Source organism: Lagopus leucura, unplaced genomic scaffold, assembly GCF_019238085.1.
Source record: "Lagopus leucura isolate 7727_CA_CO unplaced genomic scaffold, USGS_WTPT01 Super-Scaffold_739, whole genome shotgun sequence".
Classification (NCBI taxonomy): domain Eukaryota; kingdom Metazoa; phylum Chordata; class Aves; order Galliformes; family Phasianidae; genus Lagopus; species Lagopus leucura.
The window spans coordinates 22587601-22613178 of NW_024962255.1; the positions used below are offsets into that span (position 1 = coordinate 22587601).

Here is a 25578-nt window from a genome sequence, read left to right on the forward strand (position 1 = left end):
CCCAGAGCAGCCAGGAGCGCTTAGCGGAGCTGGGGGAGGCAGAGGAGGGGGCATGGGGAGGAAGAAGTGACCTGTCATCTTGGAGCAGGGATGCCAGGATGGAAGAAGAGAATATGGTTCTGCTCATCCTTCTTATACTTCTAAAGAGGGGCAATTCCCTGGCCATGGGAGCAGGGAGAAGGGGAATATCCTCTTCAGTTTCAAGGCAGCCCAGAGTGCTCCATCAGGAAGATGGATTTGTGCCCCTTCCCCTGCAAGTCGCCTGCAGCTTGTTGCAGTCTGGTTTAGCTCTCAGCCATGTGGAGGGGCTGCCAAAGCCCCAGGGGCTGCGGGCTGGGGGATGCACCAGGGTAGAGCTGCAGCTGCATCACCCTCAAAACCAGGGGTTGCCCTAGTGGGATAGGGGCAGAGAACACTGCAGTAGTGGGGCTGGAAGCAACTGGACCCAAAGCCCCTCTGCAGAGCCCCAGGACAGGGCAGGAGCTCCACCTCCTGTCCCCATCTTGTGGCTGAACCCGCAGGGAAGGTCTGACTCCAGCCGTTCCCCAAGGACACGCTTCCTCTCCAGGCTTTCCGGCTGCTTCAGCCTCATTTGATGCCATTTACTGCAGTCGCTGAAGGAAACATCACTTCAAATTAAACCAAAGGGGAGCACTTCAGCCGGACAACTTTGAAGTAGGAGATTTTGATAAAAGCCCACATTTCCTCCCCCTCTTGATCTTTGTTTTCCTCTCCCAATGCTGAGTTCTAGCCTGGCCCAGACAGGGGAAAGCTGTGGCTCTCTCCTGGAGACCAAACACAGCACCAAATATTCTCCCCCAGGATGAAGCTGTGGGCTTGGTACCCCAGGTGCAGCTCCCAACCCCAGCAATCCTCCTGGGCTGCACAGCCTGGGGACCTGGATGGGAGCACATCCCTCCCAGCACGACAGCTAAACAAGCCGAGACAATTAAACGTGCTGTTTGATGGCTGCCTGGCAGAGCCTCTCTCTCTTTTAATAAAAGGCCTCTTTCCTGAAGTCGCTCAGGCTGCAGCAAGGGCTGAAGCACGGGAGCCCTTCACATTTAATTAAACAGCACATCCAAGGCAGCATCCATGTTGCTAGGGATGCTCTGGCACAGGACAAGCAAAATGTCCCTGCCCAGATGCTGGCCCCCGACCCAGGAACAGGGACTCCTTTTTATGGACCCCATCCCCACTTCCACCAGGTCTGCTCCTCATCAGGAGGCAGAGGGAAGCACCCTGATCCTGCCCGGGTGCATAAGAGAGATGGATAAGGGCAGGGGCAGAGGGGACACTGGGCAGCTGCGGGATGTCCCAGAGAGCACTTGCTCAGCTGGGACCTCCAGCTTAACCCTTCCATAACCGTGGGTGGGTGGCAGAGAGAGAGAGGTGGGGTTTGGGGTGACTCAAGGTCAGGAGACCCATTCTGATGTGCTCCAGTCTATCACTGCACTCCCAGGACATCCCAGATCTGGGATGTGAATTTGCAGGTTGTTCACCCAGGAGCTGCAGTTTCCCCGGGGCATGGGGCTGGCAAGCTGTGGAAGAGCACAGGAACCCCCCCAACCTTCATGGGTGCAGCGGCTGCTGCCATCACTCACACTTTGAGGCCTGCCAAGCCAAAGGCGTGGTAATTGTGAGCCAGATCTCCCCACTTTGGAAGCAGCAGGGACCAGGCACGGAGGCTCCCATTTCCGCCTGCCTCCGGCTGTTACGGACCAGAGAAGTGACAGAGAACAGCCCCAGGGCCAAAAACACCGCGAGGAGAGACAGCAGCCAGCTCTGCGATAAGGCCATCCCCCTACACTGCCCAGATAACCCCCCAGGCATCAGGCACAGCCAAACCAGCGCTCCCCAAAGCATACCCCAATCCCAGCGCCTCAGTTTGGGGGACGTGCCACCCCCTCTCAGCCAGCACCTCGCAGTGCCAGAGATGGCAACCTGCCGCTGTTATTAAACTCTTTGCTTCCTGTTTTAAGCTGAATAATAAATTGCATGTCACATTAAGGCAGTGTTTATTAAAACCCATTGGCGTGGGCTCTGCGCTGCGGCGGCATTCGAATTATTGAAAGCCACCCCCCGTGGAGACCCATTTGCTGCAAACACTGGAGGATTAGTTTCCATTTTATTTATCAGCCAGCGTAAGTGCTGGGCAGAGGCAGGGAAATGCTCTTCTTCAACCTGAATTGGGGTGAGGAGGGGTCACCGTGCAGAGGGTACAAGAGATGCTGCTGTTCCCAGGGTTTGGGACAGGCTGGGGACAGAGGTCCTGCTCGCAGGTGGCCGCAGCACTTGAGTCTCTATAGCTTGGCTGCTCCGCGCCTTAGTTTCCCCGCGGCCAAGCGAGGGAGCTGCATCGGGTGCTCAGCTCCGCGTCCCGCGGTGGCTCCGCCGGGAGGTGGCACTGTTCGGCGGTGGATGGGGACAGCACTGCGGTCCCCCGAGTCCGGGGAAGGACGGCGGCAGCTGCTGGGAGGACTGCAGCTCCCGCTCCCCGTGGTTCGGTGGCTGCTCAGGATGAGTGCGCCTGAACAAGCCGCTAGTAGCACCAGGACGCGAGGGTGGGACGAGCACTGAGAGTGTCCATTAGGGCAGTGGGACACCCTCGTGTCACCCCTGGGCAGTCACCACCCTGGTCCTGGAGTGTCCTGTGGATCAGAATGTGCCATCGTGCAAGAGGCTGTGGAAAAACCCAGCAGCAGGGGTTGCATGCACTGTGGATTTGGGCTCAAGAAACCACAGATCTGTGGCAGAAAACAACTGATTCCAGAGCTTGATCTGTGAGTGCACAACCAGAGCAGCCAAAACATTTGGGGTGACAAAGAAGCACCAACCTTGCATGTACCCTACAGGGCTTTGGGTTTGGTGGAGGTTTGACCGCTCCTTCAGTGCACATCCCTGGGTGACAGCAGGATGGGACCCTTTCCTTTGTCCCCAGCCCTGCAATAGCCTTTGGTATCATGGAGTGCCCTGGGCAGACAGGAGGTGCTGGGGCATGTGCACCTGGTGGCCATATTAGTGAGGCTCCCCAGATCCCCAGAACCCTCTAGGTGTCCGGAGCTGAGCATTATCCTCATGCATCCCCTCAAGGAGGCACCCGTGCAGAGCTGGCCAAACATTTCAGAGGCAACAAATAACCTCAATTATGCTCTGTGGCAGTGACCGATTCCAGGCACATAGCGATATCAGCTCCTTTAATTTTTAAGTGGCACAGGGGACACCAACCCCACTGCCTTGCAGGGAGTGGAGACCCGGATTTGCAGCTGCTGCCCTATGGACGGGCTCCAGCCCCTCAGTCCCCACCAGCCTGGTGATGCAGTGGCACAGGCAGGGCTGGCACAGGAGCATGGCTAGGGGCCAGCAAAGGGCCAGGTGGCTCCGAGCCATGGGATGCTCTCAGGTTTCCCTACTGCAGCCACAGCCACAGCATGGCCCAGTTCCACAAACACTTGGTGTACAGAACAGGGAGGGGATTAGCAGTGGGGGAAAACGGCTCAGGCAGCAGCAGAAGCAGCACAGGAGCCAGGGCTGTCCCAGCTCCATGGAATTCACCATCATGGAAAGAGCCCAGGAGACACCGCAGAGGTGCAGGGACGTGGTGGGGTTGGGGAGGCGTTACTGCTGGCTGCAGCATGGGTAGGGGCCAGCCCAGCCTTACTGGCTGAAGGAATTTCAGGCCGCTGCCAACTTCAGACAAACCCCTTTTATTTGCTCGCTCAGGTTTTGATGCTGTAATTGCATCGTCTGAGCCAGCTCTCAAGAGAAAGAGGAAGGAAAGAAAGAAGAAAGGGAAGGAGAGCAGCCAACCTGGAGGGACCCCATGGGACGATCCCTGTTGGTTGCTCAGAGCATTGCGTGTACACTTGGCTCATCACTCACTGAGATGTCACCATAGAGAGCTGCTTGGGAGAAGAAGCATAAAGCCGATCCAAAAAGGCCAAAGCGTTTGTGGCCACGTGGGCTTTCAGGACAACATTGTCCAGGGGTGAAACCACAAATGTCAGGTTGCCTCAAATCACTACTTTTCTGATTAAGAACAAGATGGGAAAGAAGGGCGTTTTGGCAGCAAGTTCCTGGGTGTCCCTGCCTGAGGGTGACACACAAGCCACACTGTCATCTGGAACAGGCTGTCCAGAGAGGTTGTGGATGCCCCGTCCCTGGAGGTGTTCAAGGCCAGAATGGATGGGGCCCTGTGCAACCTGGTCTAGTATTAAATGGGGAGGTGGCCCTGCCTGTGGCAGAGGGGTTGGAGATTCATGATCCTTGAGGTCCCTTCCAATCCAGGCCATTCTCTGATTCTCTGTCTCCAGCCCAAAACAGAGGTGTTCAGAGAGTTGTTCAGGGCTGGGGTGTGTGCTCTGGATCCATCCCTGACCCCAAAGCACCATGGGGCAAGTGCTGCTCAGTGCCAAGCTCCGCAGCTGGGCTAGTAGTACTCCTCCTCGCTGTCCACGTAGTCCTCAGGCACGGCACGGGGTTCCGGCAAGGACAAGCCCGTCAGGTTGAGCTGGTCTGAAACAGCAGCACGGGGACTCTGTGACACTGCCACCCTTGAAAGCCAGTGCCCTGCCCAAAGGTCCCCTCCCTCTGCTCACCCGGAGTGAGGACGGTCAGGCTGGCCACTGCCATCACAGCCCCGACCCTGTTCCTGGCGAAGCAGCGGTACGTGCCCTCATCTGTCACCCGCACGCCCTGGATCTGCAGCCAGCCGGTCACCTCGTACTTCTGGGGGCCACCTCTGAACTGCAAAGGGAGAGACAGCAGTGAGCCCCAGGGTGAGGGAACCCCCCTTGGGATGACTCTTTGGGGTTGTGAGGAGTGGGATGCGGAGAAGCTCTCTTTACCCTATTAAGCACTGCTCTGGGGTGGGAGCCAGCCCTAAGCTCCCTGGCGCCAACCGTGCTATGTCCTGTTTGTCCCCAGCAAGAAACAGCTTCCTCCGGCCCCAGCTGTGCTGCAGCTGTGTTTGCAGGCAGCTATTTCAGTGCGGTGGCCAGGGATGGAGGATGCCTCCATCCACACCCTATAATAGCTGGGTATGACCCAAGAGAGCTATATTTGGGGCTGTCACAGGCAGAATGCATGCATGGTAAGCAGAGATGAACCAGGCTGATCCCCCTGTGCAGTCCCATGTATACAAGTTCAGCAATGACCAGATATGTTTTTACATCTCGGTCACCATCCCCTATGCCAGCCGCTCACCTGGACAGAGATGTGGGGGTCATCTCCTGGCAGCAGCATCTCTGTGCCATCCTTCCTCCACTCGATGGACGCCATGGGGTAGGCAAAGACCTCGCAGCCAAATATGACGTCCTGGCCAGTGACATTCCACACATCATAAGGAGGGGAGGTGATTTGAGGCTCTGGGAATAGAAGATGGGAAGGACACAGGGAAGAATACTGGGCTGAGGGTATCAGGCTCTGGTAGTGATGCCAGGACCCTTCCCATTTCCCTCTCCTCACGCATACTTGCAGAAGGTCACCCCCCAGCTCCCCAGTGACCCATGGAGGGCTCCAACTCCTCCCAGCCTCACTTCCCCCACCTGAACAAGGAGCTCCCCTGTGATGCAGCCTTCAGGTCTCCTGTCCTGGCCACAAATCTCCTCTTCCTGTGCCTGTCCCAGCTCTTATTGGCAGCCAAGAGGGAAAAAGCTCAAAGATACCACAAGATACAGAAAACAAAGTCAACCCCAATCCCCTCCTTGAGCTGCAGTGAGTGGTGTCAGAGGGTTGTCCCAAGCCCCATAGTCACACACATGGCTTCAAACGGGAGATGGAAGCAGTGCAGCCCCCTGACCTGGCCCAGCTTTCCATGAAGGAGCCACGTTCCTGGGGCGTTCCTTGGCCCCAGCCACACTCCATGCACGCTGCAGCCAAAAGCTCGTTAACGACGCCTGGCTCTGCCCCAGCCGGCAGTGCTCACTGCCTCCCATAAATCCCGAGCCGACTTGGCACAGCCTCACCCTGCACCAGACCCACTGCAGAGGGGCCTCTGGTTGAAATATCGAAGCCAACCTCCCATCCTTGCGCTCCCTCTCCTCACACACTACCTGCCTCGCAGGGACCCTCATGGACCACGGTGAGGTTGGCATCAGGGTGGGCACGGGCAGACTCGAGGAAGCGGCAGATCTGGGGGTAGGTGCGCCCGTCGGAGCCACACAGCGCCTGGTGCGAGAGGCAGGCACACTGGGGCTCAGGCACCTCGCCACGCTGCAGGTCTCCAGCCTCCAGCTGGCATTCCAGGTGCTCCCCGCATTTGCCATAGAAGTGGTTGGTGTTGTCCAGGTCGCAGATCTGTCCCTCCAGGTTGGCGCACTCCCAGCAGCAGTCACAGGCGTCCCGCACCGTGCCGGCCAGGCAGCCGCGCGGCACCGGGCACTCCTCTGGCCGGCACTCGGCACAGCCCTCACCCTCCTCCAGCAGACGCTGCCAGCCCCGCTGCAGGTACTCAGCGCTGCTGGGGAAAGCTCGGCCGGGTTGGAGGCAAGCCCAGTGCAGGGTGAGCAGGGAGAGCAGCAGGCAGGAGGAGCTCAGCACCTCAGGCATCCTCGTGGCCGCTCCCAGAGCCCGGTTCCAGCATCACTCGGGTGGAGATTTGGATGGGTCAGAGCCAAGCAGCCATCGCAATCTGCAAGGAAGAGAACATGTGATAGCAGCACTGTGTGATGTGCCACATCTCGGGATCCTCCACCTCCTACCACGCTACAAAAGCGGCTCCCACCCCCAAAATGTGCTGCTGTGCAACCCCTTCATCCGCTTCCCTGATTGGATGCTGACCCATACCCACAGGCTTCAGCCTTCTCCCCCAGCAGGTAGAACACAGCCTGTTGTAATCCCACTTGAGGGGCTGCCTCATATTCTCCTGACTGCTTTGTGCTCTGCTCCTCTCAGGGAGCAGCTCTGGAGCCAGGCACCCCTCTCCTTTTCTCACCTCTCCTCAAAAGTCATGAGGATTTTTCCCTCCATCACTGCCCAGAGAAGCAGACGAAGGACTCTTTCCATGCAGGAGGCAGCCAGCCCAGGGGAACAGAGCCAGAAGGATGCTCCCAGTCATGCCTGGCTTTTGTCCTCCTCTCCCTGCTCTGAGCCCCACATCAAGCCACACCAGGAAAACTCTTCAAATTCCACAGTTATCACACTGGTGGCTGAGCACCAGGGAACTCGGTGCACAAGTGAGAACAACGGGGTTCTCACCCCCCAGCCTATGTTAACCCCTCTCCTGCAGCAAGCAGAGGGGCCAATCTGCCCTCAGGCATCCCATCTCTGCTGGGGAGAATGTGCAGGTCCATCTGAGCTGTGCCCTCCCCCAGCCCCCAGCTTTCACCTCCTGTGCTGGAGGGGCAGAGTGAAGTTACAGCCATCTGCCCTGCAGCAAGTGGAGGCAGAGAGGTAAAATCCAGCATGGAGAGACGCACCTGACCCCCTTCTGGGAGCCCCCACTCCCCTGGCGGGGCTTCAGCCCCCTGGTAGCCCCACAGGAGCCAGACTAAGGCAGCCCAAAGTAAGCCTGACAGGGATTTGTTACCCCCCCGGATTACAAAAGGGAGAGCAGAGTTCTGCCCCATTAGCCGGCGACCCCCCGGCAGCGGGGGAAAAGGGGGGGGGGGGGGGGGGGGGGGGGGGTCCTGCTTGCCCTCCCTCCCTGTCCCCGGACTGCAGGGAGGAAAGCTCCAACCCCAGGAAAAGGGGCCAGGAAAGGGGCGGACGATACAACGCTACCCTGAATCTCTATGAGGGTTGTCCCGGGGTGAGGGTCCCGCTTGCGACAGCACTTACCGGAACGCTGTGCGGGCGCCACCGACGGCTGCGATGCACAATGGCTTTGGCAGCCGCGCGGCGCGGGGCTCCGCTGCCACCGGCCGTGATGTCAGCGCCACGCCAGTCCCCACGCCCCCCCGCGGGCCCCGGCCCAGCTCCGGACGGGCCCTGCGCTGGCGGCCACCCCTTCCCTGCCGGGCCGGGATCTTCCATCCGTCAGCAACACGCAGCTTCCAGAGCCCCCGTGCCTCAGTTTCCCCAGTGGGATCTACGAAGGCACCCACTTCTGTCCTAGGCTGAGCATAAGCGCTGTGCTGGGGGAGCCTGCAGCCCCCCCCCAACTCCCTGCAAAGAATTTGTGAGATTTGCTTCTGTGGCAAATCTGCAAAGCCAAAACCATCCCGGGACCCCTTGATGGATCTGGTTTCTTTCTCTGCACCGCAAAAATCTGCTTTTGCTTTCCAAAACTCTGCTGCAAATCCACTCTGGGCTCCGGAGCTTTCGTTCAGGCATGCTACAAATCTGGCCGAGGCTAAGGATGGAAAATGCACAAGGCTTTGTGCTGCCGAGGGGCTTCCTGCCGGTTCTGCTTCCCCTTTGGTGGCCCCCAGCCCCATGGCTGGGCTGGAAGCTGTGGGATTTGGGGCAGCTGAGGCTGGAGGAGCACTGCTGAGGCTGCTTTGGGAGCTGGGGGGGCTGAGGTACCACTTTGTGCACCTCCAGGAGCATTTTGGAGAGGGAGAGCCGGGAGGAACTGTGCCCCTTAGTTGGGACATCCCTATGTCCAGTGCTGCCTTCGCCCAACCCAGCACCTGGAAACAGCTTAGCTCATCTCTGGGAAAAAGATGGAGCCCCAGCCTGGCAGGTAATTAAACATCCCGCTTAATGAGACTGTTGAATGTGCTAATAAATATCAGCAGCTCTGAATTAGGGGGGTGGGAGATCTAACCTGTGCTTAATGAGGAGCTGTGCTCTGGTTCAGTCAGTGTACCTCATTGCATAGCGCATCTCAGGGCTGTGGGAGGGCTCCACCTGCTCTCATCACTATTACCCACAGCGATGGTCCCCTGCGATGCTCCTCAGCTGTGGCATCCCTCCTGGGTTCTAACATGTGCATCCATCACTACTTCCATGCCCATCCCAGGTTGCCCCGGACATGCCCTGGGCTGATGTCCTGGCTGATCCCAACAGGCTGAGGCTGATGAGCAAAATCCCACCCTGGAAAAGAGGCCATGGGCCAGATGACTCAACACTGTGTCAGTTCTGGCAGGGCGGAAGGCTGCGTGACGCCCGGGGCAAAGCACGTGTCAGCAGGGCTGCTGGCCCGCCGGATGGCTCTCAGAGCACGGAGGCTGATTCTAATTCTAACCTGAATCTCCTGTGATTCAGCTCAATACCCATCTCTGCTTCCTGCCACTCTGACCCTGGCTCCACATGTGTCTCAGTGGAGTTCTGGCTGCATCCCACTGGACCCTGTTGGGGACGAGGCCCCACCCCATGTGCCAAGCAGGGCCCACACCACTAGGCTCAGGTTTCCCCACAGCAAATTCCTGCCCAGAACAAACCCGTCAGCAAATTCTTGGGGAAGCGGCTGCAGCTGTGTGCAGGAAGGATGCAGGTTTCCCAGGGGCCCCCAGCAGCACTGTCTGGGTGGTGAGGGACACTGTCACTGGGCACTCTGCAGTCCATCACCTCTGTGGGTCATCCAGTTCCTGGGGGCTGTAGGGACTGCCCTCTCCCCAAGCATTCTGCTCAGCATCCTCCTGCCAGCTTTGACACCTTGGGGTCAGGAGCACGGTTCCCACCCCCCTGCCACATACCAGGCTCCCCCCTGACCCCAGGCACAGAGCAAGTAGGAGCTCAGCCAGGTTCTACAATGGGATGCAGCCCTATGAAGTTGCGGCGAGGGGGCTGTGCTCTGCAATCCCACCCCCATGAAAATAGCATTGCCCGTGGCTGTTGCTTTTCCCAGCCTAGTGCTGGTGCTCTCCTTGCCACCAGTGTGTCTGCCACCCATGAGGTCATCTCCAGCACTTCCACCAAGGGCCATCTCTGGCTGGGATCTGGGGACCTGGACTGGGAACTCTGTCCCCATTTTGCTACAGGGTGCCCCATCCCATACGAGATGCAGTCAGAGTGTTTGGGGGGTCCTTTGCATTTGCTGGCCTAAACACTTCCAGGGCCCTGGAGGCTGATGCTGCTCTTGAAGCTGTGGGGACAGGCTATGGGGTCTCTGCTGCCACCTCCAGGGCGCTGCTGGCCTCGTCTGCGTCCCCTTGCCATCACAGCCTGACCCTGTCCCTGCAAGGTACACGGCCCCCCCACACCTCTCTTCACCTCAAAGCACCCCCATCATGCGATCACCCTGGGGACACCCCTCCAAGGGTACAACGTTGTGCCCCCTGTAATAGGGATTTGGGGACGCAGCCAGGGAAGGTGACCCCCACCCGGCACCCCTTACCCCAGGGACGCTCTGTGGGGAGGAGGGAGCCTGCCAGCGGGCAGCCCATTTCCAGGCGTCATTAAAGAGCAATTAGCTGGAAATTAAGCTGAGAACAAGTATTGATTAGCTCATTAAGGCTGGGGGAGCGGGAGGGATTGCTGCCGCTCGCCCTCATTATGGGCAAGGTTAAAGCCTGTGGTTGGGCGGCTCATTAACAATGCCAGGGAGCAATCGATGCCCCCCCGACCCTGACAGCCCTAGCACTGCGACCTGTGGGATAGGACCGTGTCACTAGGGTGGCAGCGGTGCCACCTGCAGCGTGTCACCATCCATAGCTCCACATCTGCTGCTCCCAGAGCAGCACGAGCTGTCCCTGCACAGGTTGGGGGGGCGGGGCGCGGGGAGAAGTGTCATCATTATTTTTGTTTTCTTTGCTCTGCCCTGGAAATATATTGTATTCTCAGCTAATCCCGTTCAATTACACCACAATAAAACACATAATAAAAACGTAATTCATTTTTCCTGAGCGCTCTCTCTCTCCCCGCGTCTTGGCAAGCTATTAAAAATTTGTCTTCATTTTTCTGGCAAGAGCCTTATACCTTTTCATCTTTAATTTATGAGAGCAGAACAGCAATTGACAAGCCCTTATTGCACGGCGAGGGGCTGCATTATTTATAAGCCGCCGATGGCTGGCTCGGGGGAGATACGTGCAATATGCCGGGGCTGGGGGGAGTGGGGGCTGCTCCTGCATCCCTAATGGGTGCTGCGTGCTCTGTGCTGAGCATCCATCCCATAGCGTCCCCATGGCAGCCCCCAGCCCCTTTCCATGGCATGGGCAGCGGTAAGCAAGGGACTTCTCTCTGCTTTTGTATAAACAAACCTGCCTTTATTATTCGGTAGATACAGGTATGGAGTATGTATTACAAAAATAACCAGAGGAAACAGCAATGTGCTTAAAGCCATATGAGAAGGTCCATGGAGGAAGCCACGCAGGAGCCGAGCCTTGAGCAAAGGCTGCATTAAAGGGAATAAAATGGGGACTGCTGAGATTAAAATGTGCCATTTGCTCCAGGGAAAGCCAGATTACAGCCCTGGATCAGCACAGAGCAGAGCGCACGGGGATCTGCGCACACACACCCAGGCTGGAGCGGCCTCCTCCACTGCACTGTATATCTCATAGTGCTCAGCCCTGGCTTCTGGGGGGTTGTGTTCTCTGGATGCCATGCCCAAGGGTGGGAGCATCCATCTGAGGCTCTAGCCTGGGGGATGCCATGGGACACAGCCTGAACACAGCCACATACACACTGGGTATGGGAAACACGCAGGATGGAGACGCCTGCTAGGACATGGGTCAGAGCTTGCAGGGACACCAGCAGCACAGCCACCCCATGATATTGCCCAAGGTCCCTGCAATGTGCAGCACCGCAGGAGGATGGCAGCAGCACACGAGGCCCCTTTGTTCCTACCCTCATGAAGCACCGCATGCCCAGTGCCCAGCCCTGCTGCCACTAGCCTTGTGCCACCAGGGAAATATCCCCTCCTCCTGGCACCAGGCTGATGGCCCTCAGGACAGCCCCATGAAGGGATGGGAGAGCAGCAAAGCACAGCTCAGGGGAGGTGCTAGGATGGGAGCCCGCTGGGTATGGGGGCTCAGCTATACCCAAGCACCCGGGGACAGGAGGCGGCCACAGGGCAGCAGCTGCATCCTTGGGACGCTCTGAGCTCAGCGACGCAGCGGCCCTGTGCTCACAGCCCCTTGTTGAAGTAGACAGTGTGCAGCTGTGGGTCCACCTCCCGGATCTGAGCTTGGACGCTGGGCTCCAGGCGGCTCACCTGCATCGAGCTGCCAAGAGACATGGAGCGTTGGGGGGGCATTTGCAAGCTTTTGGCTTGAAAGGAGCAAAAGCACCTCCAGAGAGCTGGGCAAAATGCCCATCCTTACCTCTTCTGTGGGAAGAGTGCGCAGCACAGTGGGGTTGCAAACACCAAGCTGCATGGAGAAGACAAGGAGAGCAGTGGAGGCAGCCAGGAGATGAGGAGGGGCCCTCCCAGCCCCAGACCTCAGTCCCCAGTGTGGGGCCAACAAGGATGCTGAGGCATCATCTGTCCTACCAAGTGCAAACCTGTTCCTGGCACAGGGCATCACCCTCATCCCACCTCCCTGGGACGCACCCTGGGGTCACTTACCAGAGTCCAACCAGGCCAACCTGCAGGGGAGCGTTCAGGTACGGGTACCGCTGTAGGGGACAGTTTGGTGTCAGTGGGATAGGCAGGTGCTGTTCCCATGCAGGGTTCCAGCACAGTGCTAGTGGGCTATCCCTACGCCCACTCTCCTGCCCCTGTACCTTCAGGAAGGCTCTTTTCTCCAGCACATTCATGATCACCGGGGGGATGGCTGGGGCAAAAGAAAAGGAAATGAGTTCCATGGAACCTGACTCACATGGCCAGGGCTGGGGCTGCGCACTTACCCATAGCTGGGGCTGCCATCCCGATGCGGGACACCACCACCTGGAAGATGGCCTTCTGAGCAGCTGCCGTGGACTCACCCAGGCGGTTCCCATTCTCATCTGTGATGGGGATCCCCACTTTGAGCTCCCTGTAAGGACAGCAGGGATGAAGGGGGACAGAGGCACAACAAGCAGGGAGGTCGGTGTCTCTCCAGGTCCCCCACCCGTGCACTATGTGATACGCTGGGGCTCTTGGCTGGACTCCATGTGTGCACCCAGGGATTAACTCACAGCTCTTGGTACAAAATCAGGAGCTGGTACCCCCAAACCAGCCTTTTGGTGTTTGGGGCCCCAAAAAGCTTCTGCAGAGCACAGGCACTGCTCCCCAAAATGTCCCCATGTCTCCCCCTGCAGCTGGGCACCCACCTCTGTCTCATCAGCGGGATGTTGATGCAGTTGGCAGCAGCCACAGCCGCAAAAGGCACGTAGCGCCCGATGATGGCCGGCAGGTGCTGGGAGGGGAGCAGGGAGCAGGTCACTGAGAGGCTCTGGGGACACAGCTGGCTGTCCCCAAACACCTGGAACACCCTTACCTTGGTGAGGGACTTGAGCCCCAGCGCCGTAACAACCGCACCGCCGGTCGCGCTCACGTAGGCTGTCCCCAGCTGGCTGCAAAGGCAGGAGCTGACACCCACATCCCACCACCCCACGGACAAATGTCCCACCATGCCGGGAAAACTCACCTGGGGGTGATGGGGGCATCCCCGCTGCGGTTGGTGTAGTTAACGATGGCATTGAAGGACTGATTGACCCACTGCCAAAACACCACAGCCGGCGTGGTCCTACAGGCACCGGCATCGTTGGGGGGCGTCCATGGCAGGGGGGGACACAAGCACCCGGGGGTGCTGGGGATGGGGAGGGGGCCAGTACCTATAGAATGTCAGCATGCAGCCGGTGATGGTCATGTTCATGGGCACCTGGGCTGACATGCGCCCGATGAGCAGCATCTTCTCGCCCGTGTCGGGGTGGAAGGCGGAATCATAGATGTACTTGGCACGCCATAGCTCATCCTCGGTCAGCCCCGGGGGCACCGTGCCCGCCCTGTGGGATGTGCACAGCTGCGGCACAGATCCCACCACTGTCCCGCGCGCGGGTGGGACCCCCCCGTGTCCCGTACCTGTAGGCCAGCACCAGGCGACGCGCCTCATCCAGGGCTGCCCCCGACAGCAGCAGGTTGCGGGGGTCGGTGACGGTGAAGAAGTGCTTGGCTCGGCCCTGGAACGTGCTCTGGTCCCAGCGGGGCTCACGGATGTCGATGGTGCTGGGCAGCGTGGGGGGCATCCTCTGCGAAGGGGAGGGGGGGCACGGGAGGATGCGGTGACACGAAGCCCAGAGCCGCCCCCCGGAAAAGCCCCGCACCGGCCCCGCTCCCACCCGTCGCGCAGCCGCTTCCGGGGCTCGGCAGCTCGGACCTCTATCCCCGCCACTCCCCCGGTGACCCCCCCGATCCCCGCTCCCGGCCGGCACTCACGGCTCCGGACAGCGCCCGCTCGGCTCCGCACCGCTCCGCCCTGATGACGTCCGCGCCCGTCACGGGGCCGCCTCACGCCGGGGGTGGGGGGGTGGCGGAGGCCGCGGCGGAGGCGGCTGAGGCTGAGCGGGGCCATCTGCGCCATGCGGAGCTACGTGCGGCGCGGCACGGCCACGGGGCGGGGGGCGCGCGTGGGGATGAACGCGGGCCGGTCCTGCGTGGGAGAGCTCAGGCGGGCGCGGTCACGTGGGCGCGGTCACGTGGGCGTGCGCGGTTACGCGTGTGGGTGCGTGTGTATATGCGTATTTGGGCGTGCTTCCGCGCGCCCACGCGTGGCACAGCGCTCGTGTGCGCGGCAGCCGGGGACGAGCGCCCCTTCGCGCGCGCGTGGGCTGCGGGCGTCCAATCAGGAGCGCCGCCGGGACTCCGGCCCGCCCGGCTGCCCGGCGCCTCCCTCCCCCCGCGTTGCCGCGCATCACCTGAAACCGGCGCGGTGTCGGGTTCGCGCGGCCGGCGCCAGCCCTGCCGTTGGTCACGGTCGACCCCGGGGCGGGGGGATGGTGCGACACCGGCTGGCACCGTTCGGGCCGGGAGAGGGGCAGCCCCACGCCCCATCTCGTGCCTCAGTCCTCCCGTGCGCGGCGTTTGGCTCCGCGCGCGGCCCCGCGGGGGGGCTCATCCCACGGGAGGGGGAGGGTGTGACACGGGGCTCCCCCCGCGCCCAGCGCCAGCCCTGGCCACCTGAGTGACGGCTCCCACGGCCGGCACACCGCCGGGACAGCCAATCTCCGCCGGCACCGACGGGCGGGAGGCGGTGCTGCTGTCCCCCTCCCCCCCCCCCCCATCCTCTCCATCCCCCCCGCGCCGAGCGGTGTCTCTTTCGCAGGTGGCACCATGGGGACAGGTGAGGAGGGCACGGGGAGGGGGGGACGGGGGTGGCATGGGGACCCCAGCGCCGAGCGCCCCGTCGGGAGGGGAGCGCCGCTGGAGCGCGGAGGGGTGGCCCTTGGGAGGGAGGGCTGCCGGGCGGCGGGGACACCGCGGAGGGGACGCACGCAAAGGAGACATCACTTATTTATGGAGGTCAGGCCGGGGCGAGCAGGGGGCGCCGGGAAAATCCCCCCCCGCGCCCTTTCCCCGGGAACGGGGATATTCGTGGGGTTGTGGGGGCGGGGGGGCTCCGTGCAAATCCGCATCTTCCTGAGGCTGAGGTCCCCGCAGTGCCACCGGCGATCCCGCTGGGATGCGGCAAGTCGCGGCATCTGGGCAGCAGGGAAGGTCACACCGTGCCGCTCGCTGTCCCCCCCACAGGCTGTGCCTCCGGGACCCTTCCTGCTGCCCCCCAGCCGGCCCCAGCGCTGCGCTGCTGAGGATCGCGCCCCAACCTGGGCATGTGCTGCGGGACCGTGCCACGGTCTCCCCCGGCTGGCGGGCAGCCCCAGCCCCGTGAGCACCTGGCGAGCCGCGGTCATACCGCTCGGCCGCCGCCATGGCCCAGGGCTGGGAGGACGCGGAGATGACGGCGGCCGGGCGGTCGCGGAGCTCCAGCAGCGAGGTCAGCCTGGCGCCTCGCTGCCTGCTCAGCAAGCAGAGCCGCCTGCTTAACGGGGTCACCCGCAGCGCCCGCGCCACATCCCCCATGGGACGCGTCATCCTCATCAACTCCCCTATCGAAGGTATGTGAGCACCCAACCAGACAGCTGTCCCTGCCTAGGGATCGCTGTATCCCCCAGCAAGAGTCTGAGCGGTGACATGTCTGTCCCTGCAGCCAGCAGCAATGAGAGCGATGTCATCAATGCCATCACTGTGGAGAAGAGCACGGATGGCAAGCTGGGCTTTAGTGTCCGTGGTGGCTCTGAGCACGGGCTGGGCATCTTCGTGAGCAAAGTAGAGGAAGGCAGCGCTGCCGGTAGGTGGCACCGAGCAAGGGACAGATACCTGCCACCAGGACACTGGGAAGCTGTCAGGCACATGGTGCCATGGTGGTGACGCTGACCTTCATGTCATCACCTGCACCCACCTTGTGCTGCTTGTTCCCACCAGGTTGGGATGAGACTGGGGATATAAGGGAGGGAGCAGATCAACCTTCTTGGGAGCAGATCAACCCACTTTGGGACGGGTCAACCTGCTTGGGGACAGGGCACCCAGCAAGGTCAGTGAAACGTTTTAGGTCAGGTGCCCAACTGAGCTGCTCACCCCTTGCAGAGCAGGCTGGGCTGTGCGTGGGGGACAAGATCACGGAGGTGAACAGTGTGAGCCTAGAGAACATCACCATGAGCAGTGCCGTCAAGGTCCTCACTGGCAACAACCGCCTCCGCATGGTGGTCCGGCGGATGGGCCGTGTGCCGGGCATCAAGTTCTCCAAGGAGAAGACAGCCTGGTGAGCAGGACACCCCAAACCCAATCCCATGGAATGGGGAGGCTCAGTGGGGGATGCTGGATGGCAAGTAGGGGCCCAGAGGTGGGAGACTCTCACTCTACTGAGTGACATCAGTGTCCCACTGGGTGACAAGAAATGCCTCCCCCCAATGCTGTGTCCATGCCCCAGGGTGGATGTGGTGAACAGGCGCCTGGTGGTGGAGAAGAGTGGCTCAACACCATCAGAAAGTGGCTCTGAGGATGGTCTGCGGCGCATCGTCCACCTCTACACCACCTCTGACGATTACTGCCTGGGCTTCAATATCCGCGGAGGTCGGGAGTTCGGCCTTGGCATCTATGTCTCCAAGTATGGTTGCTCGTGTGTCCTCATTCTGGGGGGCATCAGGGGGACGCAGCACTCAGTTTCTGCTGTGACCATTCTGGGGCTGAGCTTACCTCCCTGACTGATGCTGGGACATCACCATGTTGGGTGTTGGGGCATCACCACGTTGGGTGCTGGGGTATTACCATGTTGGATGTCGGGATTCCACTATGCTGGGTGTTGGGGCATCAACACATTGGATGCTGGGGCACCAAGACTTTTGATGATGGAACACAGGGCTGTCTGGAGAGAATGTTAGGGGCTCTGTCCCCAACCTGTCCCTCTGTCACCTAGGGTAGACCCCGGGGGGCTGGCGGAGCAGAATGGCATTCGGGTGGGTGACCAAGTCCTTGCAGCCAACGGAGTCAAGTTCGAAGACATAAGCCATAGCAAGGCAGTGGAGGTGCTCAAGGGGCAGACCCACATCATGCTTACCATCAAGGTACCCGTGTCCAGCCCTGTGGGGTCAATGAGCCCCCATGTTGGCACTGTCCCAGCACATCCCAGTTCCCGGGGGGGGGTTAGCACGGCTGTGGGCCGCTTGGGTTTCATGGCTGGTGGGAGGGGGATGCATTATTCATGGCTGGCACCCGGATCGGGTTCGGCCGGCACGCGCTGACCCCTCTTTTCCTTGTGTGTAGGAGACCGGCCGCTTCCCTGCCTACAAGGAGCTGGTGGCCGAGTACTGCTGGCTCAGCCGCTGTAAGGACTGTGTCACTTGGGTACTGAGGGGACAGATGGTGGGACTGGGACCCTCAGTGCAAAGATGTCCAGAGGGTCCCAGTGGGGAGGGAGAAGGTCTGTATGCCATGGGGTCATGTGTCGTCTGTCCTGGAAGGGAACATGTGCCACGGCCAGCATTTCTGCTGTCCCAGTCATCCCCATCCCTGCAGGGGACATGAAATCCCGAGGGACACAAAGATCTCTGTGCCATGTCCCGCAGCCCTATGGTCCCATATTCCCCCCTCCCTTTGCAACACTAGTAGCCTGCCGTCCTGTGGCCCTATGGTCCCCATGTCCCTGTCCTTGAGGAATGTGAAACTCCTGTGTTCCCTGCTGAGCCACCCCATGTCCCCCTGGTGTGCCACTGTGTGTCCCCTGGTGTGTCACTGCCTGTCCCTGCCATGCCTTGCAGTGACCAACGGGCAGCTGCAGCAGCTATCTCAGACCTCGGAGACCAGCTCCTCCATCTCCTCCTACTCCTCGGGACCACCACCAGGGACAGTGAATGGGCTGGGGACAGTGACCCCTGGGCCACCCACCCGCACAGTGGATGTGGCCATCTCCACAGAGGACGGGCCGCGGCGGGGCTGGGCACGGGACCGTGCTGAACGGGCCATGCAGACTGAACCAGCCACTGAGGGGCTGCAGGAAACGCGGCGTACAGTGCGGCCCCCAGAGCTGCTGCGGGACACGGCCATCCGAGGCCAGGGCGCCCGTGAGCCCCCCGGCACCCACCCACGCCGCACCTTCTCCCACTCCCCCAAAACGGCGCTGCTGTTGGCACTGAGCCGGCCCCGGCAGCCCATCACACGTTCCCAGAGTGACCTCACTGTGGCTGGTATGAATTCAGCACCGATAGCCCCCTAGCCCCAAACCCTATTTGGGATGTCCGCCCTGGTGCATCCCAACCTCCCACTCTGTTCCCAGAGGAGAAGCGGAAGAAGAAGCCAGAGGGACAGGGGTCACGGGGGGCTCCTCCCGGGCTGCACCGTTCCAAGACCCTCGTCAACCTTTTCTTCAAGGGTGGCCGCACCAGCAGCCAGATCTGGGCACCCCCCAGCCCTGAGCCCCCCAGCACTGAGCGCTGGGCACGCACCAAGTCCCCAGGGCGTCCTGATGGGGACAGAGGTACTGGGATGGGGCTAGGGGCCAGGCACAGAGTTCCACTGATGGGAGACGGGCTTTGGGGTGGGGGTTCCTGTGTATGCAATTTCACCGCTGCCCCAGTTGCTCACCCATCTCCATCTCCCTTGCAGTAGGTGCTGTGCAGAAGTTTGTCATCCGGAGCCTCAAGCGGGGTAATGGGGGTGGTTGTGGGGGAGTCTTGCATGGTGTGGCCAAGTAAGGGGTGGGCACCGGCGGTCCCCATTTCCAGTGCTTTGTGTGTGACTTTGGCATGGATCAAGCCTGCATATGGGTTTGGGGCTGGTATAGGGCAATGGGCACAGGGTATCCCTGCCTCACTGGCCACCCCCTGCTCTGTCCCCCAGAGAAAAGCCGCCGTGGCCCCATCCCAGCCCCGTTCTGCAGCCCAGGCACCCCACAGCCTGACGGTGGTGATCCCGAGGCACGGCTTACACTTATCCAGGACACAGCAGCACGGCTGCTCAGCCCCGATGAGGTGACGGCTGTGCTCCGCCACTGCACTCGGGTACGGCACCATGTGCATCACTGGGAGGTAAACTGGGGTATGGGTTTGGGGCTGACACCCACTCCATGCCTGCAGTACCTGCATGAGGGCGGTGTGGAGGACCTGGTGCGGCCGTTGCTCGCTATCCTGGACAGGCCCGAGAAGGTGCTGCTGCTGCGGGACGTCAGGTGGGCACATGGGTGCCACTGGGATGGATTGGAGCCCTGCGCTCTGCTCATACCACAGTGTGAGCACCGTTTGTCCTTACAGGAGTGTGGTGGCCCCCACAGACCTGGGACGTTTCGACAGCATGGTGATGCCGCTGGAGCTGGAGGCTTTTGATGCCCTCAAGAGCCGCTCAGGTAGAGCTCAGCATGGAGCTGGGGGGCAGAGTGGGAGGTCACCACGCTGACCCCACTGTTCCTTTCCTGCAGTGCGCTCGCCTGCCCTGCGCCCAGCCCACCATGATGTCCCCCCCAAGCGACACCTCATCACGCCTGTGCCTGGTATGTGCCCTGGGACTGGGCAATTTGGGGTGAGAGGCTCCAAAGGAAGGAGGGTTTACTCCAGAAAGAGGGGTTCTGGGGTCCAATGAGGTGGGCCCCTCTTCTGAGTCCCTCTCACTGCAGATTACCGCGGAGGTTTCCTGCTGAAGCCAGCAGGGGCCCCCGAACCAGAGGAAGTCAAGGGGCTGCTGCAGAGCCCAGCCCGACCACGGGCCTCCCCAAGTCCTCGCCGGCTGCACCCCCGCACCTACACCCCACTCCCTGACGTGCCAGTGGACGCCTACACCTACACCAGTGGTCCCCCACCCACCCCTAGCCCCAGGCACCCCAACTGGCTTCTGGCTGAGCCCCCGCACAGCCCCCAGCCCCAGGACGGGCGCTGCTCGGTGTCGGTGAAGCCCCGGAGAGGACGGGCTCCCCTCACACTGGGAGGGGAGAGGGGTGCTGTGCCACTCGCGAATGGCCCCAGGGAGGAAGAGGAGGAAGAAGAGCGGCTGCTGACCGTCACCTTGTCCAAGCTGAAGCATTCGCTGGGTGAGTGAGGGCCTCATGGGCACCAGCACCTTTGGGATGGTTGGGACTCCCTTAACAAGGGACGGTTAAGCACCTGGACAAAACATTGAGCTCTGCCAGTTGCAGTTGCTTAGGACCTAGCGACAGGGTAGAGAGAGGCCGTGCAGCCCATGGATGGGGGTGCCATGGGGGTCCCCATGTCAGGTCTGAAGGCACCATGGTTCCATTGCAGGGATCAGCATCTCTGGTGGTATTGAGTCACGGGCACAACCGATGGTGAAGATTGAGAAGATCTTCCCTGGGGGGGCCGCTTTCCTCAGCGGAGTCCTCAAGGTAGGGGGCAGCTCTGGGGGACCTAGCCCCTCATCTCTTCATCACTGAGCCCTCCTGCAGTGTATCTCATACCTTTCCTCCCGGTACCAGGCAGGGCATGAGCTGGTGTCGGTAGACGGGGAGAGCCTGCAGAACGTCACGCACCAGCGTGCCGTGGACATCATCCGCCAGGCCTACCGCAACAAAGCCAAGGAGCCCATGGAGCTGGTGGTGCGGGTACCTGCTGCCCCCCCAGAGTGACACCGCACCTCCCCAGAAGCCATCCCACACCCCCATGGAGCTGGCTCGCTCTGCATCGAGCTGCAGCCGATCTCAGCCAGCAGGGACAAAGGGACCCGTGTGCACAGAGGGGCAGCCCAATATGGGACTGAGATGGAGGCGTGTTTGGGATAAGGGAGAAAGGCAGCCAGTCCCGATCCTGCTACAGATACATGGACACTGCCCTGAAAAACACAGCCAGGGGCTTGTCTTTAATCAGTGTATCCGTGTGGTAAGAGGGCAAGCCAGGCTCTGGAAGTGGGACACAACAGAAATAAAAGTACAAAAATATAATGCCCCCTGGCAGCCAGGGGCGAGCAAGCCAGAGCTGGGCACAGCCAGACTCTTCCTTTGGTTTGACCTGCGGGCACACAGCCTGTCCCCATCCCTGGTGTCCCCATGCTGGTGTGCAGTGCTGGCTCCTGGCACCAAGCCCCTCTCCCCACACCGAGCAGGCTGGGAATCACAGGGGCATGGCTGGGCTTTCTGGGGAGGGGAGACACAGGGACAAGGGCACGGGGAAGGCACTAAGGGCAATGTGCCCCATGGTAGGGGTGAGGAGACCATGGCCAGGCAGAGTGTGAGTAAGGGGGGAGGAGGTGTTTTTTGGCAGGTCCTATAAAAATAGAGTTATTTAAAATGGCACAGAAATGAATCCCCTGACAAACACACTGGGAAAGGTGGGGGGAAGGCTGGCATGAGCAAGGACATGGCACACTGTCCCTATGGGAAGTGGCTGTGTGACAGTGCTGGGAGGGATGTGAGGGAGGTGACAACGCACCCTCCCCAAGGTGACCCTGGCTGAAGTCAGCACACTAATCCCTGGCTGCTAAGAGGATCAGCAGGAACCAGCTCTGGGACATGGCACCCCCTTGGCCCCACAGCTCACAGGCACCCCCTGCCACAGTGCAGCCAACACAACCTCAACCTACACCGCGATGCTGGGGAGGGGGCAGCACCTGAGGTCCCCGGTGCACCCTCCCAGTGCATAGCAGTGGTGAACGGGAACTCCCGCTCTCAGCCCCACAGCTCCCAAAATCCCAGGGGCTAGGGCAGGCAGTGTCTCAGATCTCGGTGGCCGTGATCTCCTCGAAGGGCAGATCGGGGCCGGGGGTCTCGCAGGGCTCCATCGGGGGCTCCTCTCCCTGCAGCCGGAGGTGTTGCAGCCGCTGCTCCAGGCGCCGGTTGCGGCGGTACATCTGGATGTAGTTGTACTGCAGCTGCTTCTGGTAGCGGATCACCCTCTCCTTCTCTCCCTGCCACGTGCTGCGCTCCTGCTCGAAGGCGTCCCGCTGCTCCTGCCCGCGCCGCCGCTCCAGGGCCACCTCTGCCCGCAGCCGCTCCAGCTGCCGCTGCAGCCCCGCCATGCCTGGCGGCTCCTCGCCGGGCTCGGGGCAGCCCTCGCTGGGCTGTGGGCAGCGTCCCCAAGCGGCGTCCCGCAGCCCGGCCACCTCCTGCTCCAGACGGCCCGCTTTGGCACGGAACAGGTCAGCCTCGCTCTTGCGTCGCTGCAGTTCATTGGCGCACACCTCGAGCTCCAGCGCCTTCAGCCGGGCGGCCTCCTGCAGCCCCCGCGCCTGCTGCTCACCTGCCTGCAGCTCGGCCCGCGCCTCGCGCAGCTGCGCTCGCAGCACCAGCAGTTCTGTACCGCGCTGCGCCAGTTCTGCCTGCGACTCCTTCAGCTGCTGCTTCAGCAGTGAGATCTCGCCTGACTTCTGGCACACCTATGGACAGTGGATGCTCAGGCACTGGCCATGGCCCCATCCTGCCCCCCAAGAAACAGGGACACCACGGTTGTCCCCAGTATGGCTCACCTCCCACTTGGTCTCCTCCAGCCGTGGCCCCAGCTCGGTGTGCTCCCGCTGGAAGGATGCACAGCGGCGCTCCAGAAGCTCCCGCTCCTGCAGCAGCTGAGCAAAGTCCTCCTGCAGCTGCTTCTTCTCCTGCTGCAGCTGCAGCACCTGGAGCTGCAGGACCTGCTGCCCACGCTGCGCCTGCTGGGCCGCCTGCCGCACTTGGGCCGCACAGCGCTGCCGCAAGCCTTCCAGCTCTTGCTCACAGCGACGCTGCTTCTCTTCGTACACCTGGGCACAGGTGCATATTGAGATAGGACATCCCACACCACCACCTCCATGTCTCCCCACGTCGGCATCTAGAGCCTCCACGGGGTTCCCCAGACACACCACTGCATGCACAACCCAAAACCCACACGATGGGGCCGTACGGGCACCCCCAGCCCTGAGAGCTCCCCTGGTTCTCCACACCCTTGAAGGCTTCTTACCTGGCAGATGGCCACCTCATTCTCATCCAGGCTGTCCCGCAGCTGCTGCAGCTCGGCCTCCCTCTCCCGCAGCTTGTCCTCCAGCTCACGCACCAGCAGGACGTCCTCACCTGGCAGCGGCGAACGCTCGCAGGAGCCACTCTCAGACGAGGGCCGGCCCCGGCCACTCAGTGAGCCCGTGCTTTTGCTGGAGGATGAGCGCCCACTGTCCGAGTTGGAAGGGCCAGCTGGTGGGCGGTAGCCACCTGAGGGCTCAGGGTGGCCGTGAGGGGTGGCTGGGAGGTTGCCAGGCTCAGTATGCTGGCTGCAGCCTGTGCTGTAGGTGGGCAGGCTGGACAGAGAGTTGCGTCCCGAGTCTGAGAGCGTGCCTGAGTGGCTGCTGGCGCGGCAGCTCAGTGAGCCAGGCTTCTCGGCCCCGGTGGTCCCCAGAAGGTGAGTGAGGCTCACCTGGCTCTCTGACAGCGCTGCAGCCCCTGGACGTACCCCCTGGTTGGCTGGCCCTGGAGCAGTCCTGATTTTGGGTACCACCGGCTTGAATGCCATGGGGCGAATCAGAGTCTTCTCCACATTCTGAAAGGGGAAAGAGGAGAGAGTGGGGTCTGGGAAACAGGCACTCTCCAGAGGTGGCCTGGCAGAGGCTAGGGATGCTGCCAGAGCACCAGGAAGAACTCAGTAACCCCACCAATTCTGCTCCCACCCAACACCTCAAGGTGTTCCAGCTCTGAAGAAGATGACCACTAGATGCCCTCTGCTCCATGCAGCAGTTTCAGAGAGACTCCCACACACAAATGGCCACTGCTGACTCAAGGAAGAGAGCAACAGGAGCACAGAGATGACCACCACCCAAAGGGACACGGACCATGTGTTCTCTCCTTGCACGCACCAGCACCTCTCCCCAAGCCCAGCAGCTCCAGTGTGGCACAGGGTGCTGAGCAGATCCCCCAGCACCGCTCCCATCTTACCTCCTCTAGCTTGCCGGAGACGGGGACAAGCTTGGGGGGTGGCCCCCGGATGCCATCACTTGGGGCCTGTTCATCTCGTGCCTCATCTGAATCACTGCAGGGGCTGACAGGAGAGGCAGCCTCCAGCCACTCCCCATGGAAAACTTCGTTGGTGTAAGCATGGGCAGTGGCTGAGCACGGCTTCTTAGGGGGCAAAGTGTGGAGCAGGGGATCCGGGGGGCTAGCTCGCAGCAGTGTATCCTGCACACGGAAGGGACCCCCAGCACCAGCAGGCTGGCAGGAGCGATCGTGGCAGGGTCGGCTGGCTATCAGGCTGCCCACGCTGCCCATGGTGCTGTGGGTGGGCAGCGGCGAGCGGGCAGCAGTGTGCAGCTGGGCAGCCGCCTCAGGGGTGGCCTCGATGGAAACAGGCAGCGTCTGCACGATGGCCATGGCAGGGGGGCCCCCAGAGGGCAGGGGGGCAAGGGCAGCCTGTAAAAGAAAGGCAACGTGGGGTCATCAAGCAGCAAACTCACTCATTCGTCCCATAGGATGCCAATGAGTACAAGACCCCCCATAATGGGGCAGGCGGATGTGGGATGGCTGCAAGAGATATGCTGGGCAGGAGGAGGCGTCGAGCAGAGCAGCATAAAGCTGGGATTAGCCGAAGAAGGGGGGGAGGCATGGAACACGCTGGGGACTCACGCAGCACCAATGCTCCCTTGCAAGGCCCAAAGGAAGAGCTCCACGGAGAGCACGGCAGCCCCACGCACTAAGCAGGGTCCCACTGCATGGCCGTCACCCGTGCCTTCTCTGCCCCACTGCTCCCGGACCTGCACCCCTGCCCTGCCCCACAGCGCTGCCCGCACTGCCTACCCCAGCTCCCGGCTCCAGAGCCCTCAGGAAGTCCCAAACACCTCGCCCCGTAGCATCCTTCGCCCCGATTCCCCCCTCCCCCCCCGCGTACCAACAGCACCCCACACCCCAATCCCCGTCTCCACACCCCTCTCTCCCACACTTCACGGTCCCCACGCCGCCCCCGGCCCCCAGTCCCCCGCGCCGGAGCACCGCAGCGCCGCGCTCCCCCTGGGCCGAGCAGGACCCACCCGGGCCGGGCCGCCCCACGATGCGTTTGGGCCGCCGGGCCGCCGCGCTCCGCCCGCCGCGCTGGCACCGCCCCGGGGCCGCCCCCCGCCTCCGCCGCCCCCAGCATCACCTCGGGGTGACGCCGGGCCCCCGCGCGGGGCGCCCCGCTTCTCACCTCGCCGGCCGCGGCCCATCCGTCCGGCGGGTCCCGGCCCGGCTCCGCCGCCCCCTGGGCCGGGAAAAGAAACAGACAACGGGGTCAGGGCCGCCCCCCTCCTCCCTCCCGCCCCTCCGAATTGCCCCGCGGGGCATCCGCGGGCCCCACCGGCCCGGCCCGGCCCGCGCTCACCCGCCGCCGCCGCCGCTCTCCCGCCGCTCCCCGCCG

General features: G+C 61.8%; 4 protein-coding genes across 6 annotated transcripts; 1 reads left to right on the plus strand and 3 right to left on the minus strand.

Annotated features, from left to right (window-relative positions):
- Positions 1-4231: 4231 nt before the first annotated feature.
- KAZALD1 (Kazal type serine peptidase inhibitor domain 1) lies at positions 4232-7854 on the minus strand. Of its 2 annotated transcripts, none has more exons than XM_042863208.1 (5): positions 7780-7854; positions 6054-6631; positions 5206-5366; positions 4599-4746; positions 4232-4510 (listed from the first exon to the last, which is right to left on the minus strand). In XM_042863208.1, exons 2-5 carry the CDS (start codon positions 6547-6549, stop codon positions 4464-4466), a joined length of 852 nt encoding a protein of 283 aa, XP_042719142.1. In that variant the 5' UTR covers positions 6550-6631; positions 7780-7854; the 3' UTR covers positions 4232-4463. The 2 variants fall into 2 exon arrangements, with proteins under 2 accessions (XP_042719142.1, XP_042719141.1); XM_042863207.1 differs by having other exon boundaries at positions 4232-4515.
- A 3214-nt stretch (positions 7855-11068) lies between these two features.
- On the minus strand, positions 11069-14246 carry SFXN3 (sideroflexin 3). The gene is made up of 11 exons (XM_042863026.1): positions 14183-14246; positions 13829-13995; positions 13582-13752; positions 13395-13493; positions 13245-13320; positions 13078-13163; positions 12673-12800; positions 12550-12599; positions 12392-12441; positions 12147-12194; positions 11069-12047 (listed from the first exon to the last, which is right to left on the minus strand). Exons 2-11 carry the CDS (start codon positions 13990-13992, stop codon positions 11951-11953), a joined length of 969 nt encoding a protein of 322 aa, XP_042718960.1. The 5' UTR covers positions 13993-13995; positions 14183-14246; the 3' UTR covers positions 11069-11950.
- Positions 14247-15671: 1425 nt separating this feature from the next.
- Positions 15672-21340, plus strand: PDZD7 (PDZ domain containing 7). Of its 2 annotated transcripts, XM_042863385.1 has the most exons (16): positions 15672-15858; positions 15951-16091; positions 16388-16562; positions 16731-16907; positions 17217-17364; positions 17564-17624; positions 18058-18483; positions 18573-18773; positions 18902-18943; positions 19136-19296; positions 19372-19463; positions 19546-19637; positions 19710-19781; positions 19905-20315; positions 20527-20627; positions 20718-21340. In XM_042863385.1, the coding sequence occupies exons 1-16, from the start codon at positions 15672-15674 to the stop codon at positions 20865-20867; spliced, it is 2637 nt and encodes an 878-aa protein (XP_042719319.1). In that variant the 3' UTR covers positions 20868-21340. The 2 variants fall into 2 exon arrangements, with proteins under 2 accessions (XP_042719319.1, XP_042719320.1); XM_042863386.1 differs by lacking the exon at positions 15672-15858 and having other exon boundaries at positions 16023-16091; positions 16393-16562.
- Positions 21072-25389, minus strand: LZTS2 (leucine zipper tumor suppressor 2). Its single transcript, XM_042863387.1, has 5 exons — positions 25369-25389; positions 24129-24599; positions 23167-23736; positions 22700-22969; positions 21072-22609 (listed from the first exon to the last, which is right to left on the minus strand). The coding sequence occupies exons 2-5, from the start codon at positions 24558-24560 to the stop codon at positions 21950-21952; spliced, it is 1932 nt and encodes a 643-aa protein (XP_042719321.1). The 5' UTR covers positions 24561-24599; positions 25369-25389; the 3' UTR covers positions 21072-21949.
- Between the last annotated feature and the right edge of the window lie 189 nt (positions 25390-25578).

Excerpts from the sequence above, each read along its gene's own strand:
- KAZALD1 (XM_042863207.1), bottom strand. The coding sequence starts at position 6,549 with ATGCCTGAGGTGCTGAGCTCCTCCTGCCTGCTGCTCTCCCTGCTCACC. Across the intron at positions 5,367-6,053 it reads TGAGGGTCCCTGCGAGGCAG|AGCCTCAAATCACCTCCCCT; the intron begins GTAGTGTGTGAG and ends TTCTATTCCCAG. Across the intron at positions 4,516-4,598 it reads CCTGACCGTCCTCACTCCGG|ACCAGCTCAACCTGACGGGC; the intron begins GTGAGCAGAGGG and ends CTGCTGTTTCAG.
- SFXN3 (XM_042863026.1), bottom strand. The coding sequence starts at position 13,992 with ATGCCCCCCACGCTGCCCAGCACCATCGACATCCGTGAGCCCCGCTGG. Across the intron at positions 13,164-13,244 it reads GGCTCAAGTCCCTCACCAAG|CACCTGCCGGCCATCATCGG; the intron begins GTAAGGGTGTTC and ends CTCCCCTCCCAG. Across the intron at positions 12,442-12,549 it reads AGAAAAGAGCCTTCCTGAAG|CGGTACCCGTACCTGAACGC; the intron begins GTACAGGGGCAG and ends TGTCCCCTACAG.
- PDZD7 (XM_042863385.1), top strand. The coding sequence starts at position 15,672 with ATGGCCCAGGGCTGGGAGGACGCGGAGATGACGGCGGCCGGGCGGTCG. Across the intron at positions 17,365-17,563 it reads ACATCATGCTTACCATCAAG|GAGACCGGCCGCTTCCCTGC; the intron begins GTACCCGTGTCC and ends CCTTGTGTGTAG. Across the intron at positions 18,774-18,901 it reads GCGTCCTGATGGGGACAGAG|TAGGTGCTGTGCAGAAGTTT; the intron begins GTACTGGGATGG and ends TCTCCCTTGCAG.
- LZTS2 (XM_042863387.1), bottom strand. The coding sequence starts at position 24,560 with ATGGCCATCGTGCAGACGCTGCCTGTTTCCATCGAGGCCACCCCTGAG. Across the intron at positions 23,737-24,128 it reads TCTCCGGCAAGCTAGAGGAG|AATGTGGAGAAGACTCTGAT; the intron begins GTAAGATGGGAG and ends TTCCCCTTTCAG. Across the intron at positions 22,610-22,699 it reads TGGAGGAGACCAAGTGGGAG|GTGTGCCAGAAGTCAGGCGA; the intron begins GTGAGCCATACT and ends CACTGTCCATAG.